Raw genomic sequence first — 20,652 nt, forward strand, 5'->3', positions numbered from 1 at the left:
TAAATGACCGGCAAAATATGCTGGCATATAATGATAATGTTCTCAGCAGCTGTGTCAATACTATCTGTAGGTTTATGTTACTTCACTCTTTCCAAGGTGCCTTTTGTTGACCAAAACATGGAAATAGAAATTGAGCCATTACTGAATAAACTTAACAATGCAAGCTAGATCTCCATTATATTAAATTTTGTATCCACTTGTCGTACAAGATGTCATCTGAGCATAATATTATCTTGATGTGTTATCAAACTATAATGTTGGTCAAAGATTCAAAATATTATGAATCTTAATTAGTGTCTGTAACGTCATTGTGGTACTTCCTACATTTTAATTTTCTTGATCTCTTTCTTGTTTGCAGTGTATGTCACCAGGCCAACTGATACATATCTATGGCTTTCATCCTTGGCAAGCTTTAGACAAGTCTGATTTCTCACAACTCTGTCCCATCTTGGTGCAACAGCTGGACAGTCATTCATGTTCAAAAGATGCAGATTTTCATGATAACACTATGGAAAAGTCCGGTTTATTTTCTGTTCCATCACATGGTTTGTAGTAATTTTTTTGGACATTTTTATTACTTCTTTCAGGATATTGACAGCATCAAATAGAATAGGTGTAACTTCATTAAGATGTAAGACTTGGCCATTTTTGGCAGGTATCTGTGAAAATGTGGCACAATTCCTACGTAACGTTGAGTCCAAGTTTACTAAATACTTGAAGAACAGAATGAACTATTTCAGGCAGAATGTCAAATAAACATAGAATAGATCATTAGATGAAAAATAATTTTACATCCACATACAATTGTATACAAAACATGATTACATTTACTGTAATTTTAGAATGCCATTTATACTTGCTGAATGTGTCTTTATGTAGCTACCCACAGTCCATGTGGAGGGACTGTGTACAATTGTCCATAGTGACATACATGAATATCCATGTTTGGAAGCACATTTCTTTTAGATTCTAGCTCATTTCTTTTAGATTCTAAATATAGCAAAAAAGTAAGTAAAAAATGGTCAAATCTGGTCAAAAATACCATATTTGTTGCTTTGGTCAAAAACTTACTACTGGAAAGCAGAAAAACGGACTAAAATACAAAAGCTAAATATGGTTAGTTCTATTCAGGGACATTTTGTCTGTTACATATGGACATTTTGTCTGTTACCGGTACATACGGACATTTTGTCTGTTACATACGGACATTTTGTCTGTTACATACGGACATTTTGTCTGTTACATACGGACATTTTGTCTGTTACATACGGACATTTTGTCTGTTACATATGGACATTTTGTCTGTTACATATGGACATTTTGTCTGTTACATATGGACATTTTGTCTGTTACATATGGACATTTTGTCTGTTACATATGGACATTTTGTTCTCTGACAATTGTAGAGGAAAGGTTGGATCAAAAATGAGATAAAGAAAAGAGAACACACAATAATACCGAATCATCCTGAAGATGACGTCTAAACTTAATATCCATAAAACGTCATCTTCACAAGTGACATTTAATTATCAGATTTCAGATGATGACCCGTCATATTCACAAATGATGTTTTATTATCTGATAATTATAAATTATTATTTCCTCTGAAAGTAGAGGTTTTAATATTCCTGAAAAAGAGTATCTGAGTTTGTTTCATTTGGTGAGTACGAGGACATCGTGTTGTTAACTGAACTGTATGCAAATTAGCAATGTCAATACAAGGCTATCTGAAGTGTTAATGCCTTAGAATTAGAATTGGTTTCTGATGGATATGTCGTCTCATCATTGAATAAGTGTGGGGTTTCTGATGGGTATATCGCCACATCATTGAATTAGGGTGGGGTTTCTGTTATATCGCCTCATCTGAATTAGTGTGAGGTTTCTGATGGGTATAATTCGCCTCATCTGAATTAGTGTGGAGTTTCTGATGGATATATCGCCTCATCATTGAATTAGTGTGGGGTTTTTGATGGGTATATCGCCTCATCATGGAATTAGTGTGGGGTTTCTGATGGGTATATTGCCTCATCTGAATTAGTGTGGGGTTTCTGGATGGTATATTGCCTCGTCATTGAATTAGCGAGGGGTTTCTGTTGGATATACCATCCAATGATTGAATAAGTGTTGGGTTTCTGATGGGTATATTGTCTCGTCATTGAATTTTAAGTGTTGGGTTTCAGATCGCTATATCACCTTGTCATTAGCAATATCTTATGTGAAACTGACAAATTATAGGACGTGAGAAAATAACTGCTGACACGGTCTGATTGCTTTCTAAATAGCATCATTTTAGGACAGAAATCTTGAAAAAGAAAACTGTTCATGTTCAATGAAAGTTTGTTGAATTGATCTGTTGACAAATAAAAGTTGCACATGAAGTTTACCGAAATGTAAAAGTTAATGTTTTGTAAAAGTCAGACAATGGACATTTATCATCCAGATTAAACATTGTATTTTTCAATTTTTAAGAAATCATAGTGATATGTGCATACAGACCTTTGTTTGACCATAGTCAGTAGAGGAGGCGGTCCCCCCTCTCCTGTCTATGGTTTGACATAATGGAGGTAGTTGATGATTAAGCAATAAAGCACACCCAGCGACAGTATACCACGAGATTTTGACCAGTTCACGACATATGCACGAGCGATAGCGAGTGCATATATGGAGTGAAATGGTCAAAATCGAGTGGAACACTTCGCTGGGTGTGATTTATTGCTATTACCGGTATATCATATCAGTATATTCAAATTCTAACGTGGAACGTCAAAAATGGATTTTTCCTCAAGCTGTGAGAACGCATGTATGCCAGCTGTGGTATATCGCCAATATACCACGGTTCTTTTAGCGCCTTGACCAATCGGTTCACTTTTTTTGTGCCATCAATATACTGGTATGATATAAATAGATAATAGAGGAGGGGTTCGCCCTCTAGTGTCTGTGGTTTGAAAGGCAGCAGTTGATCACTTAGACAGTAGAGAAGAGGGTCCCCCAATAAGATACTCACTGCAATAAGGCATAGCGCTACCGTATGCTAACATTTTCAATTACATATGATACTGAAACTACCTCTACGTCTTTTTATTTTAAACCCTGAATTAGTCTATTTATTTACTCCATTAGTCTATTTATTTACTCCATTAGTCTATTTATTTACTCCATTAGTCTATTTATTTACTCCATTAGTCTATTTATTTACTCCATTAGTCTATTTATTTACTCCATTAGTCTATGTATTTACTCATTAGTCTATGTATTTACTCCAAATATACCTTCTATCTTTTTTCAGTCTGGGGATATTCCTTTCTGGCCATAACCATAATAAGTGGTGTTTCTCTAATGGGTATACTAACAGTACCATTTACCAAGAGATATCCAACTCTGTACAGACGTCTTCTATCATATTTAGTGGCATTAGCAGTTGGAACTTTGTCTGGTGATGCTGTGCTGCATCTTATTCCGCATGTAAGTCAATTCCACAAATTGAAATATTTCTGGGAGATATGATGGAAACTCCTTGGTTTTGCAATCAAATGCTATGGAGATGATTTCAAGCAAAGGAAAACTGATTTTATTTTCTCACTAGAGTCTTTAGAATGTTTCTATTTTTTACATCCATGGAACAACTAAAGCCATTACATACCAATGCAAACAACCAAAGCCATTACATACCAATGCAAACAACTAAAGCCATTACTTTAATTTGGTAAGAATAGCGGAAATGATGAGAATAGCGAAAGTTCATTGTTAGGCAAATTTATGAATTTGCAATTTTAAATGATATATATTTCAGATTGGCCGTAGTATCTATCCATGTTTTTCTTCAACTGCCTTTTCCACTCTTTGTTATCAAATGCACTTTTACCATTGGTCTCTTTTGAGGACCCTAATCCAATGGAACACTAATCCAATGAACACTAATCCAATGAACACTAATCCAATGAACAAACCATTACACAACAAAGCAAGTCTCTAGTGCTTGGCTAACCATGCCTAATTTACTTCATGTACTTTAGCTTTTGTTCAGCTAAGCATTGACTGAATGCATTGCTATTTCAAACTATTGTACCATTGGCTATATTTCTACATACTTAGCTTTTCTCTATGCATAGAAGATACAATGTTTCATATTTTGTTATTTGTTGAAGTTTATTTAGCAATGTTAACTTGTCTTTTAGATAGACTGTCAAAGGAAAAATGTTTGCTAATCCATATTCTTCATCTAAAACTTTTGAGTATAATGATTGGAATGTTCATGAAAATTACCTCTACTTCCTTTTGTAAGACAGTCATTTGCTGGTGGACACAAAGATGAACACGGCCATGGTGATTCTGCTGATAATCATGTAACAGTTGTCCAGAAGGGTTGCACTGTTCTTTTTGGAATTTATTTTTTCTTCATTGTTGAAAGAATTCTGAAATTGGTAACACTCAGGAAGGAGAAAATGGTGAGCCAACTTAAATTTGAATTCCACTGATCAGTCAACATAGATTTGAATTCCACTGATCAATCAACATAGATTTGAATTCCACTGATCAATCAACATAGATTTGAATTCCATTGATCAATCAACGTAGATTTGAATTCCATTGATCAATCAACGTATATTTGAATTCCATTGATCTATCAACATACATTTAAATTCCACTGATAAATCAACTTACATTTGAATTCCACTGATCAATCAATTTAGATTTGAATTCCACTGATCAATCAACATAGATTTGAATTCCACTGATCAATCAACATAGATTTTTAGATTTGAATTCCACTGATCAATCAACATAGATTTGAATTCCACTGATCAATCAACATAGATTTAAATTCCACTGATCAATCAGTTAGATTTGAATTCCACTGATCAATCAATTTAGATTTGAATTCCACTGATCAATCAATTTAGATTTGAATTCCACCAATCAATCAACATAGATTTGAATTCCATTGATCAATCAACATAGATTTGAATTCCATTGATCAATCAACATAGATTTGAATTCCACTGATCAATCAACTTACATTTGAATTCCACTGATCAATCAATTTAGATTTGAATTCCATTGATCAATCAACATAGATTTGAATTCCATTGATCAATCAACATAGATTTGAATTCCATTGATCAATCAACATAGATTTGAATTCCATTGATCAATCAACATAGATTTGAATTCCATTGATCAATCAACTTACATTTGAATTCAGTTGATCAATCAACTTATATTTTAGATTTGAATTCTATGTGAATCAATCAACCAATAAAACTATGTTTCTGTACTGTTCTACGTATCTTTCATAATTTTGAGGGCAAAAATAATATTTCATACTCTGGCAAAAGCATGAAACATCAGCTTTCAGTGACAGTATGCAGAGCATTTGTCACTTTTTTCCATCATGCTGGTTTATTCATTTAATGATGATGGTTGTCTCTTAAAAAGATAGTGAACTGTTCCCTGTGTGAGTTTGACAATACATAAAGGACTGGTCAGTTTTTATGCCTGGGGGTGGATTCATGGGTGGAGGGTCACCCAGGTTTTGACTTTGGTGATTGGGTGGTCATTGAAATGCAGTGTGTTTTTGAATTACAACATGGGGTCATACTTTCCTAAAATACATTGTACCAACCTCTAAATTTTCATTCAGTTGCATTTTTGAAGTAGATGTATTTGTACCATGCATTGTATTTAAATTCAAGTAAGTATGATGGGCAGGTGGAATGACAGCGAGAAAGTTGTTGATAGAGTTTCTAAATTTGTCGTCAACAGCGTCACAAGCACAAACATAAAAGAAAATCTCTGAAGTCAGAACAGTACTATAAAGCTGTTGGTGCTAAACTTCATGGACGGCAAGAAGAAAATACTTTATCTGAATCTGTGCAGTTGGTAACCATACAATGTAATACTACAGGTTAGTGACATATCTGACGGTTAGAGTTGTCTGTAGTAAACATGAATTCTTCATTTTCTAATCTTATTTTTCTCAATGTATGGAAAACATATGGGGCATATATATATATATATATATATATATATATATATATATATATATATATATATATATATATATATATATATATATATATATATATATATATATATATATATATATATATATATACCATGGGATTATATATTTATCACATGAACAGTCTTCTTATTTTTCTTTTGACGTAGATGGATCAAAATTATCGCAACAAATTGCATGAATTTCGTCGCGATTTGTGTTTTTCTTACGCGTATTACTTTCATTTAAAGAGTAAAGCGGTCCGTCACCCAGGAGATACTTTCATTCATAAATCCCATCAAGCTGAAATTGGATACAATTTGGTATATCCACCAACCAAACGTACGGATTTGGGCACGTGAACGTGCCAATCATTGTCTGGCGCTGTACCGATGCCAAGGCAAGTCGGCCATCGGTGGACATAACTTTCATCGTGCTAGCAACGGATAGCCATAGTATTCAGAGTTATATAGAATATTTACAAATGGATTTTTACGCTCCCATATATGCATATGTATACATGTATATGCAAATGGCAGGTATTCGTATAAGGTGGCAAAATGGCGTCTGTGTGTATGTATGTATGTATGTCTGTTAGTCCGTCCACATCAAAAACTCCTAAACCGTAGCACCTACTGTTTTAGTATTTGGTGTACAGGTGCACCTAGGGGTGGAGATGTGAATTTATTCAAATGAACATGTCAGTGCCAAAAATATGCAAATGAGGGGGAAAAAAGGAAAAATCCTGCAAATGGCTAAAACTCAGTAAGCATTGGTCAGATTTGGTTGAAACTTGGCATGCAGATTTCTTTAGGTATTCAAAATTATGTGTGCAAAAATTGGGATGAAATTTGCATGTTTGTATTTTTAGGGTATTTTTTCCGTTTTTAGTCAAAAAATCTTGTTCTCTAAAATCGCTTGTCTGATTGCTATGAAACTTAATATTCATGTTCCTCAGAATGACCTCAGTCATGCTTGTACAAATTGTATTGATATTGTCATATTTGTAATTTTGGGGCAATTTTCCCAATTTTTGATAAAAAAAATTTTTAGTCCAAAAACTGCTGATTTGATAGCTTTGATACATGCATTTGGTATACAGGTATCTGAGATTAATCTCAATATAATGTATTGAAGGTATGTTGAAACTGGCAATTTTTTTTTATTTTGGGGGCAATTTTTGCCTTTTTTGGTCAAAAATTTTTCTCCTAAAACTTCTGATCTGGTAGCTTTGATATCTAGTGTACAGGTTCCTAGGGTTTATGTTAATTAGTCCCCACGGACACCGTCCGTGGAGACTTATAGGTTTGGTCATGTCCGTCCGTGTGTGCGTCCGTCCTTGTGTGCGTCCGTCCGTCCGTTCACGCAGATATCTCAGACATGCCCAGGTAAATTTCTTTCAAACTTTGCACAAGGATAGTACCCTACCCCATACAGATGCACGTCGATTTGTTTCACAATGCGATCAAATTTGGCTGTGTTAGAGGACTTTTTAGTTTTCATCTCCATAGACTCCCATGTATAAGGCAGTCTCCATAGACTCCCATGTATAAGGCAGTCCATAGACTCCCATGTATAAGGCAGTCCATAGACTCCCATGTATAAGGCCAAGAAAAATAAAAATTTAGTTTCTCATCGTATTCATATTGCAAAAAGGATGCAGTGACACAGTTTTTAGTCCCCATGGATGAAGTCCAGGGGGGTTATAGATTGGGTCATGTCCGTCCGTGAGTCCATCCATGAGTCCATCCGTTCATGCAGATATCTCAGATATTTTGACAAAATGTCACATGACCTTGGTGACCGTTGACCTCAAATATTCCATAACTCAGTAACCACAAGTGCTAAATCACCCTTCATATATTGTATGATGGGACAGCTTATGACGCCACATATTGTACCTCATTAATTATGTGCATATCTAATTTTGAGCAAGCCAATCGAGCTAGAGGTCTGATTTTTGGTATATAGGGATAACTTAGCAATACAATTTTTTGGTAAAATGTCACATGACCTCAATGACCTTTGACCTCAAATATACATATTTGTCCATAACTCAGTTAACCACAAGTGCTACACCTTTCATATATTGTATGATTGGACACCTTATGACGCCACATACTGTACCTCATCAATTATGCACATATCTAATTTTGAGCGAGCCAATAGAGCTAGAGGTCTGATTTTTGGTATATAGGGATAACTTAGCACTACAATTTTTTTTCAAAATGTCACTTGACCTTGATGACCTTAGACCTTGATTATACATATATATGCATAACTCAGTAACCACAAGTTCTATACGCTTCAATTTTGATAGGATATTAGACCTTAAGATTTCACATCTCGTACCTCATTTATTATGCACATATGTATTTCCTGGCTGGCCAACACAGCTCTAGGTCTGATCTTTTTTCCTGATTTAGAACCATAACTTAGACATGCCTCTTGTTATAAATTGGGAAAAATGACATAAATAGATGTGAACTTATACACTCCAGCACGGTCCCTCCACAAAACGGTCAAGAAACGCCACCAGTTTCTTTTGTTATAGTCCGGGTTTCGATTGGGCTTTCTGTTGATTTTACTGATGGGGATAATCCCGGATTATCACGCGTGCGGCGGGAGGTGTTAACAGTTACGTGCATAAAATTATCGTAAGCAGAAACTTAATTCTCCCAGAATGCATTCTGATTATTGTCTGCGCATGCGTCTAAAGGCCAAAGTTTGTTTACATCTGCCTGCCGTGGAGTCACGCAGCGTGAACTATGTACAAGTTCGGAGACGATTTCATCAATTTTGACGACTCCCATGTTGATTGGGACTTCATTTTGGAAGATAAAAATCCTGCGTCGACACGTACTGCTGCGAAACCCAAGCCTTGCGTGGTCTTCCAATGTCCCCAGTGTAGCAACCGATACAATCAGTTTGTATATAAATACCCATCGATGGGCTGACCACGGTCTCTCGTGGGTAACATACGAAACCCATACACGACATGATTTGTATCTCACTTGATCCTCAATCAGGAAAATCCATGGCAGAGAGTTTGGCACCCAGGCTTGGGGAGGTCATGTCACCAAAATGTCGCGACACTTGTAGGGTTTCTAGATTCTCTAAATTTGGCGGTCTGAGAATTCGAAAGGTCGACAAAATCAAAACATTGGGTTCGGCAGTAACTTGTGTCTTTAAGAAAGAACAGATTCCGTCATGAACCTGATTGCCTACTTTTGAGAAGACTGAACGATCGGTAGGGACGGCCTTGCCACCTCTGAACGATCGATAAAGGAGAAAAAAAGGGGGAAAAAATGTTGCACTATTACCATAACGCCAACTCTCAATGGGTCGACGCACGGTCGACGGGAGCACCTTGCAAAAACAAGGTCATCGTAAGAGTTCCTTGATTTCGTGCATTGAATTTTGTTGAAAACGATTAAAAATTTCAAATCGAACTCTCAAAGTTTGGAACTGAGGAATTATCATGTTAAATCGATATCAAAAGGGAGTTAAGGAAGACATTTTAGGATTTTCCCATGTAATGCAGATACGACTCGTCGATCCCAAGCGACGCCATTTTGTTTTCAGTTGAAAATATTAACGCGGCAAAAAAGACTAGTTTTCTTGTTGAATTAGGTTTCAAAATAACAAGACAACACGATTCCCTATTTTTTCGAAGTCTTTGCCTTGTTAGGAGGTGCATGACTTACTTTTTTGATGAAAGGTGAAAAAACAAACGGGGGAGTAAAATTCACAGTGTTTCCGAAATGCATCGCGTCGGTCAAGATCACCTTATGGCTGAACTCAGCCATAAAATATCATCCAATATTTCTCGATAGTGACCTAGATCTTTAAGAAACTGTTTTACTCATCTTCTCACCAGTCTTCAAATACATGCGAAACAGTGCAGAAAGATGAAAATAAAGTAGCTTGATTGACTGAAAATCGTAGGATACCGGAGCGGGACCGTGTCACAAGACGCCACTGAAACAAGACGCTAACTTGCCTATGACATCATTCGCTTCCTGCGTCCACCGCAACGCGGACTGTTGCAACTGTGTAGGTGATTAGCACCTTTGAACAAAAGCGTTTCCTGACCGTTTGTGGAGGGACTGTGACTCCAGTGATACTTCTTAATGACCACATTTCCCTGCCCCATCAAGACTAATACTCCTTTTACAAGTGGGGACTATGTCATTGTCAATGACTTGTTAGATATATTTAAAATTAGGATGAAATCTGCAATTTTGTACTTTGGGGGGCAATTTTCCTCATTTTTGGTCAAAAAATTTGTTTCTCAAAATTTACCAGCCTGATTGCTTTGATATTTAGTAAACTGGTCCTTAGGGTTTTTGTTAATAAGATATATTGAAATTAAGTTGAAATCCGGAATTTTGAATTTTTGGGGCAACTTTGCGAAACTTTCAGTTTTACTGGGATATCTTTCATTTTGTAGTTTTAAGATTTTTTCTGGTAATTTTATACCTACTGGAACTAAGAGTATATAATGTGGTGATTTAGTAAGCATTTGATATGGTAAACTGTATTTGGTGTTGAAATGCGGTAAAAAAATCCTGGCAGATTTTGAAAAAATTCCAAACAAATGCCAATAAAAAATTCAGCCAGAGAAGGTTTGACAAAAAGAAAAGGTGGGAGAGTGGGGAAAAAAGAATGTACAATGGATCGGATAAAAAAGATAATGTACCTCATTGATCTTCCAGACACCATCCCTTATCAAATGGTCCACCCCGATGTATTTTTGTGCACAATTAACCATGCAGTGTATTTTAGTTTAAGATGTCAAGTTAGGTAAGGATTTGAAAGGAATAGTCAAGTTCACCACAGTTTAACTTTATCTCTTGTGTCATCATCCTTGTGTAATTGGTTAAGTTTGTAAGTTGTTCCAGATGTGGATTTACCAGCTGTTCTGGAAGAAAACAATGTTTACTTTTTCCTGTAGAGTTTCTGAGTTGATGATTGTATGTTGAAATTTCTCCATGTATCTGGTGTATGGGCAAAGTGTAAACATTGGTTGCATGTTATGTATTTCAGTCTATGTCAAATATTGTAAATGCAAAATCAAGAACAGTTTACTGTGTGCTTGTAAAAGATAACATATTTATCAATGCATAAACTGCCTTGCAGATTGATTGTCTTAAATATTATCACAGAAGTAGAAAATGAAAAGAAACTAATCATATTCACTCTCAGTGCCTGTATAGGCCTATACTTAACTATTTTATCATTACATTCAGCTGTTTGTTATATCTTTATCACTCTCCATGGGTCAAGGCACACTCGGGGTCAATGTCATCACTCTGTGCCAGTCTGTGTATGTCAGTCTCTGTCTGTATATGTATGTCCATGTTTCATACAATTGTTGACTTGTTTTGATAACTATATGGGAGCGAACAGTGATGCTGTCACTATTTTTCAAAGTTGGTACAAGGACATTGACCTATATCATACATATGCATGTTGATTTGTTTCATGATATGATCCAATATGGCCGCAATATGGCGGCCAATTTGTTACAATTTTTTGCTCACGTGTGTACACACGTGGGCATATGTCGCAGCGATGTCTGTCTGTCTGTCTGTCTGTCCGTCTGTGTGTGTGTGTCTGTCTGTCTGTCTGTCTGTCTGTTGGTCCATTTTCTCAAAAACGGCTTATCAGAATCAAATCTGGTACATATATTCAGTTAGCAAATGGCAAGAACTGATTAGTTTTTGGTGGGTCTGGCTTGCATACTTTTTGCTCATTTGCATAATTAATGATTTTAGAAAAAATGGATATATATTAAAAACAACTACACAAAATTTGATTAGATGTGCTACAAATGTTGATCACACCAAGATATATCAGCAGTGGGAACCATTAAGGGTGACATGAAAGATAAATGCTAATTTGCATATTTAATGAACTTTCCTAACTAGGGATATATGTCTGATTTGACTTGATCAAAACTAACCAAACTTGGTATGTATATTAAAGATACTATGATTTAACATTATTGAAAGTCATTAAGCGTTTTAATTTCAGCCAATTCCTAATTTGCATATTTCATGAACTTTGTTAATATTTGAAATGACTGGACCAAAGTTGATGAAACTACATGTATTGAAGCCACTATGATACAACATTTTTGAAAGTCATTAAACATTTTTACTTCAGCCAATACCGAATTTGCATATTTAATGAACTTTCCCAATTAGGGATATAAATCTGAATTAACTTGATTGTAGTAAAGATACTGTGATATAACATTATTGAAAGTCAAAAGACATTTTTACTTCAGCCAAAACCTAATTTTAATATTAAACGAATTTTCATAATTAGGTATATTTATCTTAATGGACTTGATCAAAATTGATGAAACTTACTATGTATATTAAAGACTCTATAATTCAATATTATTGAAAGTCATCAAGCATTTTCTCTTCAGCCAATTCCTAATTTGCATATTTAATGAACTTTCCTAATTAGAGATATATGTCTGAATTGACTTGACCAAAGTTGACAAAATTTGCTACACATATTGCAGATACCATGATACAACATTACTGACAATCACTAAGCAATTTTACTAAAGCCACTTCCTAATTTACATATTTAATTAACTTTGCTTATTAGGGATATATACCGGGATTTACTTGATCAAAGTTGGCAAAACATGCTATGTACATTGATGATTATACCAGGTACTAGATCAAAACAATATCAAAAGTCATTTCACATTTTCATGTCAACTTATTTATAATTTGCATATCTAATGAGCTTTCACAGCTCGGCATATATGGCTTGAAGGACTTGGCCAACGGTAATTACACTTGCTAGATAAAGTGGTGATACAATAAGAGCAGTAAAATTACTTTAATATTTTTATTTCAGCTAATTACATATTTGTATACTTCATGACCTTTTAGAATTAATCAGCGGTGATTATTGTTCATTATGTTGATCATAATAATTTCAATGAAGTTGCAAACATGTGGAAAAGGTTCAAATTTACACATAACTTCAATATATAATGAAACGCGTGAGCATTTACAGTTCATATCTGGTTTCATGACTTAGCCATAACCCAGGTACGTCTCAACCGATTTTATTCAAAGTTGGTACAAGGACATTGACCTATGTCATGCATATCCACATTGATTTTTTTGTGATACAATCCAATATGGTTGCCATGCGGCCATTTTGCTATGATTTTTTCATGTAAGGAGCCATAACTCAGGAACATTTCAACAAACTTTGGTCAAAGTTGATATAAGGACATTGACCTATATCATACATATGCACGTCAATTTGTTTCAGGATATGATCCAATTTGGCTGCATGGCGGCCATTTTGTTACAATTTTTTTCATGTCGTTAGTCATAACTCAGACATGGATCATCAGATTTTATTCAAAGTTGGTACAAGGACATTAACGTGTGTCATAAATATGCATGTCAATTGGTTTCACAATCAAATGCAATATGGCTGCCTTGTGGCCATTTTGTTATGATGTTGTCATCTCCTGAGCCATAATTTGGATATGTATGAACTGATTGTTTTCAAAGTTGGTACAAGGACATTGACCTATCATGTCATAAATATGCATGTCTATTGCAATATAATGGCTGCCTGCTGGTGGCCATTTTGTTACAATTTTTTCATGTACAGAGCTATAACTCAGACATATTTCCACCAGTATCATTCAAAGTTGGCACAAGGACATTGGCCGATGTCATACATATGCACATCAATTTGTTTAACGGCATGTAGCAGTATCATGTCAATTATTGAATTTTCGTAATTAGTCTATTATGTCAAGAAATACTGCATCAAATTTCATGAAACTTGGTACAGATGTTAAGGTCACATTGCTTTAACAGTGAAAAAGACATTTATCAGTGTCAAGTTAATTAATTTGTAATTGCATATGTAATGAACTTTCCTAATTAGAGTGATATATCCACAAATACTGTGTTAAATTTGATGAAACTTGGTACAGATGTTGATCTCATAGTGTTGCAAATACAAATCAATGACAGTTAGTGGTATCATTTATATATATAAATTAATTTCTAGTTTGCATTTACATAATGGATTTTTGTTTTTAGGGTGAATGTCCAAAGTACTGCGTCAAACTTTATGAAATATGGTACCGGTGATAATCTGTCAGTGTTAGGATAGGATGCAAAAATGTTTGGCAGCATCCTGTCGATTAAATACTAATTGATTCATTTCAATGACCTTTTGTAATTAGTATGGCGGCTTTACATTGGTTTTATTTTTTCACCACCATGGAACTTCGTACATCTATTTACATTACTTCCAGGTGGAGGGTGGAGGATTTTCTAATTTTTTGCCATTAAGCCCCATCTGTATCGCAGTATTTTTAATCACAGACCTAATTAATGAAGAGGACTCTTTCCTCTCAGAGGACTTGTAATTACGGTAAAGTACCCATTAACAAGTGGGGATTGTGTCATTGTCAATGACTTGTTTCCAATGCAATATACACGTATGATTGGTCGAATGTTCAAACACCAAAAGATCGATTCTAGCTACCATCGCTACGAAAATCATATACAGCAGACTAAGGCAGACAAATCTCATTCTCAGTGACTGTAAGAAAACTGACAAATGAAATTTTTGTAGCACTGTGGTTACGGACAATTCAGAATTTACTTCCAGGTGGAGGGTGGAGGATTTTCTATTTTCTAGGTGATTTTTTTCCATGGACCCCCTAGTAAATTATAGAAAAAATCTATGGTCCCCTCATCTTTCCTGTGTTTTTTTCCATGCCCCCCCCCCCAAATGTATACATGCATGCTTATACACAATAGACATATCCAGTCTAACAAGTTGCAGGAACTGTAGTGGACATTTAATCGATGATATAACAAATCATTTCAGGGTTATGTGACTATAAAAAGAATGATTTGCAGGGACTGCCAGTGGCACACTTTTGGAAAGGGTAGCAATAAACATATCTGGTTGTAAATTTCTGAAGAAAAGTTAATTACTAAATATGAATACTTTTTTCGTTATGTCTCACTGATACATATGATGCACACAAAGACATGCAAAGATGTCAGTTAGAAATGGTTAACAGACAATCAGAGGAGCAGATAATTGGCAAAGTGATATATAGATCTTGGAGTTTGATGGTACATCATTTGCAGATATCCAGATATTTCTGGAAAGTGAGATGTACATGTACATGCATACATTTTCATTTGATGATGCTGAATATTTCCAGACTCACGGTGAAAGTTTTAAACATTAGCGATTAAAATTGGTGAAAGCCAACTTGTTTTTATTAGCTCACATTTGGTTAGACCAGTGTGAGGTTATCGTATAAGCTGAAGTCGATGGCGTCTGTATGTATGTGTGTATGTATGTATGTATGTATGTATGTATGTACGTACAGTATGTCCGTCAACATCAAAAACACTCAAACCGCTGCACGTTTCAGCTTGGTATTTGGTGTGTAGATGCATCCTGGGCTGTAGATGGGATTTTGTTCAAATGAAGTCTGCATTGCCAAAATTATGCAAATGAGCTTAAGTAAGACACACAAGAACTGATGAGAAATTTGGATCCAGGATAATTCCAGATGTTGTAATCACTGCCCACAATGGAAGGCATTTCACTATCGGTGACTAACTTGAGTGCTGTTTAAATTAAAATGTTTTATTAAAAAATTCCCAAGGTTGTAAATACATTTCCTGTCATCTTGGGCAGCTGGCCTTATGTAATACCAAGTGTTGGAACATATGATATTCAGGAGGGGATAGGGTCTAGAAGAATAATGAGGTAGCATTACTTTTATACCAGATCCCTTATACACATTTTTGCCCACTCCCACCTTTTCTTTTTATCAAGCCTTCTCTGTCTATTTTTTGTTGTTGACATTTGCTTATGTATTTAGGATCTGCTCGTCCCATTGCTATAGAAGTATGCATGTTCCTAAAGATGACCTCCAGTAGTATCCTAAGTTGGAGACCGTATTTGCTTTTGTCATTCTTGTTTTTCCTGGTTTAAATATTTCTTGAATGGACCAATTCAAACCGAATGTGAGCACATAGTGTCCTTGACGGTATTTTTAATTTTCTCTTTTTTTCTAATTTGGTTGTCATAAAACCAAGTAGCTGCCACTGAAAGCAACAATGCTGAGGAATATTTTAAAACATTTCTTGAACAAAACACCTTATCCAAAACATGAATTCACATGTTATTCTGCTCATTCCATTCACAATCCAATGTTCATATTAAAATGCAGATAACCCTGTGTAAGTCAAAGTTCACATTTTGTCTGCAGTATTTTTCAAAATTGACAGAGCATTCATATTTCGAATTTTTTTAACAAACTTTAATTTTAAAATAGTCATGATGCGCATGTTTTCAGATTACACGAAACAATACATGTTAATTTGTTTTTTTGCCTTTTCTGCCAGCTGCCACTGTGAAATCTTTGATTATACATATCAGAATGAATGGGACACAAAAGTATTAGCATCAATACACAATGTGTAAGCCTATCCACATTTCTCCTAGCCTCATACACACTGAGATCACTTCTTGGACTACAGCAAATTTCTTGTGTACACAATATTTCAACAATCCGACACCATAGCATTGATGCAGTGCCACATGATCTTCTGGATGCACATACAGGATTATTGGAAAATCAACCCTTTTGTAAATTTTTCACCATATATTTTTGACAGTAATACATAATATTTTTAATTTCAACATTAAAAAGTATTTGCTGAAAAGCAACTTGAAGATGAGACGGCCATAAATTTATTTTCAAAAAAGTTTATAGTAGATGTAAGCACTGTAAAAAGTTATGTAGAACATTTAAAAAATTTAGAAAGGTAAAATTGATGAGAATAAAACATAGAAAAAAGGAGAAAAAAATACGAGGACTATAACTGGTTAAAGTTGCTCTTGAGTGGGAACCTTCAAAATTTAAACGTAAAAGAATTAGATAAATACCTTGATAAACATAAATTACCAAAACAAAAAAATTGAAAGCTGAAAAAGTTCAAATTATAACCGCACATATACATGCACAACCTTCATTCAATTTCAGAAAACTGTCAGGGAAAGATATTGTAACAATTATGTCACAGATGAGTCAGAGTCAGATAGCAGTGACTCGGAAACCTCTGTCAATGGAGTCATTGAGAGTGATGATGATGGTGTTGGTTCTGAATATGATAGTGACACAGACACTGAACTGACGAAATCCCAGAGAACCAACGTGACCATGTTACTTTAAGAAGTGGCAGAGTAGCAAGTCGTTTTGTTTTGAATTAAGGTGGAGCTGCATGTTGCCAACACAGTTTTTTTTAGTACTTTGTGCCCTGTGGGCACAAGGTACTAATGTGATGGCGCGGCCCAATATGGCCAACATAGTGGGCCGTATGCTGTGGACGCAGGTATCTCAGAAACGCTTCAGTAACTTTTTCTGAAATTTGGTCTGGTGGTCACTTGGGCATGTATCTCAAACGGTCTTTTTTCTTTTTTTGATTGAATCATTTTAAAGTCACTTTTTTAGCTTTTTTCTGAAAACCACTATTTTCACTTTTTCCTCAAAACCACTGATTTGATTATTGTGATGTTTGGCATGGGTGTTCGTATAGTTGAAATACCGTCAGAAATGTTCAAGATTTGGTGATACATGCCTCACATTATTTTTAAACAATATTTTTATCCATTTTTATTTTATATTTACTTGATTTTGCCTCACTTTCGCTAAAGCTACCGTCTGCGCATGCGCACAACTGTAGGACAAAATCTGAGTTGAAGAATCGAAACGGACGCCATCTTGTTTCTCGGTATGGGCACATTTTTGGTAAAGTTGACAGTGATGCACTTTTGCAGCTGTCGTGTATTTTTTGGTACGAAAGGCGCCTTTGATCGACTGAAGAATGATGGCCTCCGTAGGCGATAAACACCGGTACTGGCAGCATATCAGTTTTACTGAGGAAGTAATCCACTGGCCCGTATAGGTCAGGGGCTCACTTAGGGGAGAACCACTTGATTTCTGGGGGGGTATAGAGGATTTCGAGGAAAAAAAATTGTCACCAGGGGAATTAAGAAAAAATTAAGCCTGTAATGGCTTGAGAAAAAATATTCTCATAACAGACAGAATAAAAAAGGAATTGTCACAATGCTGTTGAAATGAGCAAAATTTTGGAAACTTCATTCTCATGTATTCTTTGCTGGCATGCTGCCAAAGGCACGCAAATGTTTTTACCACAAGTAATTCTTATGTGTTTTTTTCCAGCACTTATGATATAAGCATTCACTACTTTACACCTCGGTGCACTCGATGTTTTCCTTCCCTTTTCTGACCCAAGAAATCATGTTTCAGGATTTCTGTTGCAATATCTCAATGGTATAGGCAATATCTAGATGGGACTATTTGACTTCTGTAAATCGTGAAAATTAAAACACAAGATAGGAGTCAATAAACTAGTGTTAAAACCAATACATTATTCTCTCAATATAAATATGTTTATGTTAGAAAGATTACAAGTTGACAATGAAAATTGAGGAACAACAATATAATGAAATACAATGTGTGAGCCTTGTTTCTCTGACCACAAAAGATAACATCTCCCCTGAGAACATAAAAGGAATTGACTGTTTTAAAGAAAAGCAGGTATAGTACTGATCACAGTTGATTTGCTAAAAAGTGTTCTATAATTTAAAGTTGTATATATAATAGACTTTCCATTTTGTTTGTCATTGTTGGAATGTAAAATGAATAAATAAAAACATCCTGTGATATGTGAAACACTGGCTTAAATTTGAAAAATTGCACTGCTACTCCATTTGAAAAAAAAAATTGATGCAGGTCTGACTGTAGAAATCAAAAAATGCTGTCTCTCTAACAAAAAAAAGTTCCCATACCCACTTCCTGCATACCCCCCCGAAATCAAATGGGTCTCCCCTTAATATGCGCATGCGCACATAACAAGTTAGCGTTGTTTTTCGAGGACTTTGAAAAAAAACCCGAGGCCTTCATGTTTCTCGGTCAGTGCGAATTTTGACGTTTTAAAGGTTTTAGCGTATATTTGATTGCTGTCATGTATTTTTTGGCACGAAACGCTCCTTCGATAGACTGAAGAATGATGGCCTCCGAGGCTCCGTACTCGGTACTCCCCAGTACCGGCGAATCCATTGCTTTTAATAGCGAGGCAACCCGACCGGCGGCCCGTACTAATAGCTGGGTGAGAGCGAGGGAATGCTCTGTCCTTCTACCTCCGGCCTCCATGTCATAACAAACTGGCGTCTTTTTATGTTAACGTACTGTCCTTTCGACACAGCGATTCCTTTTAGTTTTCTGTTGCTTATTTTGGGTAATTTCGACAGTTGTGCATTGATTTTGACATCATTTTTGACTTCGATCGCTAAAGTGTGTGCTTTTAAAGTTTTATGTTGACCGATTTACTAAGGAAGTACGCGCACTTCAGAATCACGGCATAATCCGACATGGTAATTTGGCATGATCATCAGATCATACATGATCCGAGATTGCACTTTAGCAAGGTCACGATAACTAATGTTGTTTGTTTCACTGTCGTTTAATACCTATATTTCCACTAAAAGACCATTAGAATTTCCTCCTGGCTACTTTGAAATCGTGCACTGGCATGCATGTAGTTGTCAACATCACTATGCTTGTTTGTGGCGAACAAAAACCCATCGGCAATCGCCACGATCTCAAAAGCGTGGCGACAGCTGATTTCGTCGAAATTGATAAAACTAAGCAGTCCAAATATATGCTAAAGACAAAATAAAAAACTCTTTATTTAAAGCGCTTACTTGAAGTTGTAAAGGAAGACAAAATATTACAATTACATTCTCGCGATCTCCATGAACTAGCCTTCGTACGATGCTGTGTGTTCCGCTACAGCGGAACCACAGGCGTGCTGTTTTCTGGGTAGTTTCTATAAGTGTAGTTTATTCTACGTTTCGACGTTCTCTTCCGTAGCACGGAAGAGAACGTCGAAACGTAGAATAAACTACACTTATAGAAACTACCCAGAAAACAGCACGCCTGTGAGCGGAACACACAGCATCGTACGCAGGGCTATCCATGAACGTGAACTGGCCTTCCGATCACGCTGATACTGAGATCATGGAGGTAGTGCTGAGCTTTATTGACACAATATTTCATATCGCAGTATCAAATCAAACTGATTACAAAATCCCTGGATCAGCGATATTTTAGTGAAATTTCCACATTAATCATAACTTGTGAAAAGTAAACGTGAAACAAAGACGTCGTGTATGCTGTCGATCGACAGCATTGTGTGTGAACCATAAAACCAGCTGGCATGGCATGTGCATTGACTGCACATGATAAAAGCAAGTCGACATTGCAATATCAAACGGTCTACATCTTGTGAAAACAACGACGTAGCAGTGAAAGTTGTAATAGTAATCGGTAAAAACTCTTCACTGATGAACTGATAATAGCGTCAAACAAATGAAATTGCATATTTAGAGAAGGAAAAACCAACGTCTCATCGTGGCCTTGAGTGAGAATAAACAATGGCGGATGTGCGGAGTGGGACTATTCTATTTAGGTAACGGGGGTACGGAGGGACACAGATTCATGAAGGTACTGGCAAAACGTG

General features: G+C 35.7%; 1 protein-coding gene across 1 annotated transcript in view; it reads left to right on the forward strand.

Moving 5' to 3' along the window:
* Positions 1-20,652, forward strand: part of LOC139124759 (metal cation symporter ZIP14-like) — a 48,091-nt gene that overhangs the window by 13,086 nt on the left and 14,353 nt on the right. The window contains exons 2-5 of the mRNA XM_070690869.1: positions 359-545; positions 3,287-3,462; positions 4,287-4,445; positions 5,764-5,905. Of these exons, the coding sequence (XP_070546970.1) occupies positions 359-545; positions 3,287-3,462; positions 4,287-4,445; positions 5,764-5,905 (664 nt within the window). The remainder of the gene's footprint in view (positions 1-358; positions 546-3,286; positions 3,463-4,286; positions 4,446-5,763; positions 5,906-20,652) is intronic.

This window comes from Ptychodera flava (assembly GCF_041260155.1).
Source record: "Ptychodera flava strain L36383 chromosome 23 unlocalized genomic scaffold, AS_Pfla_20210202 Scaffold_24__1_contigs__length_23054250_pilon, whole genome shotgun sequence".
Lineage (NCBI taxonomy): Eukaryota > Metazoa > Hemichordata > Enteropneusta > Ptychoderidae > Ptychodera > Ptychodera flava.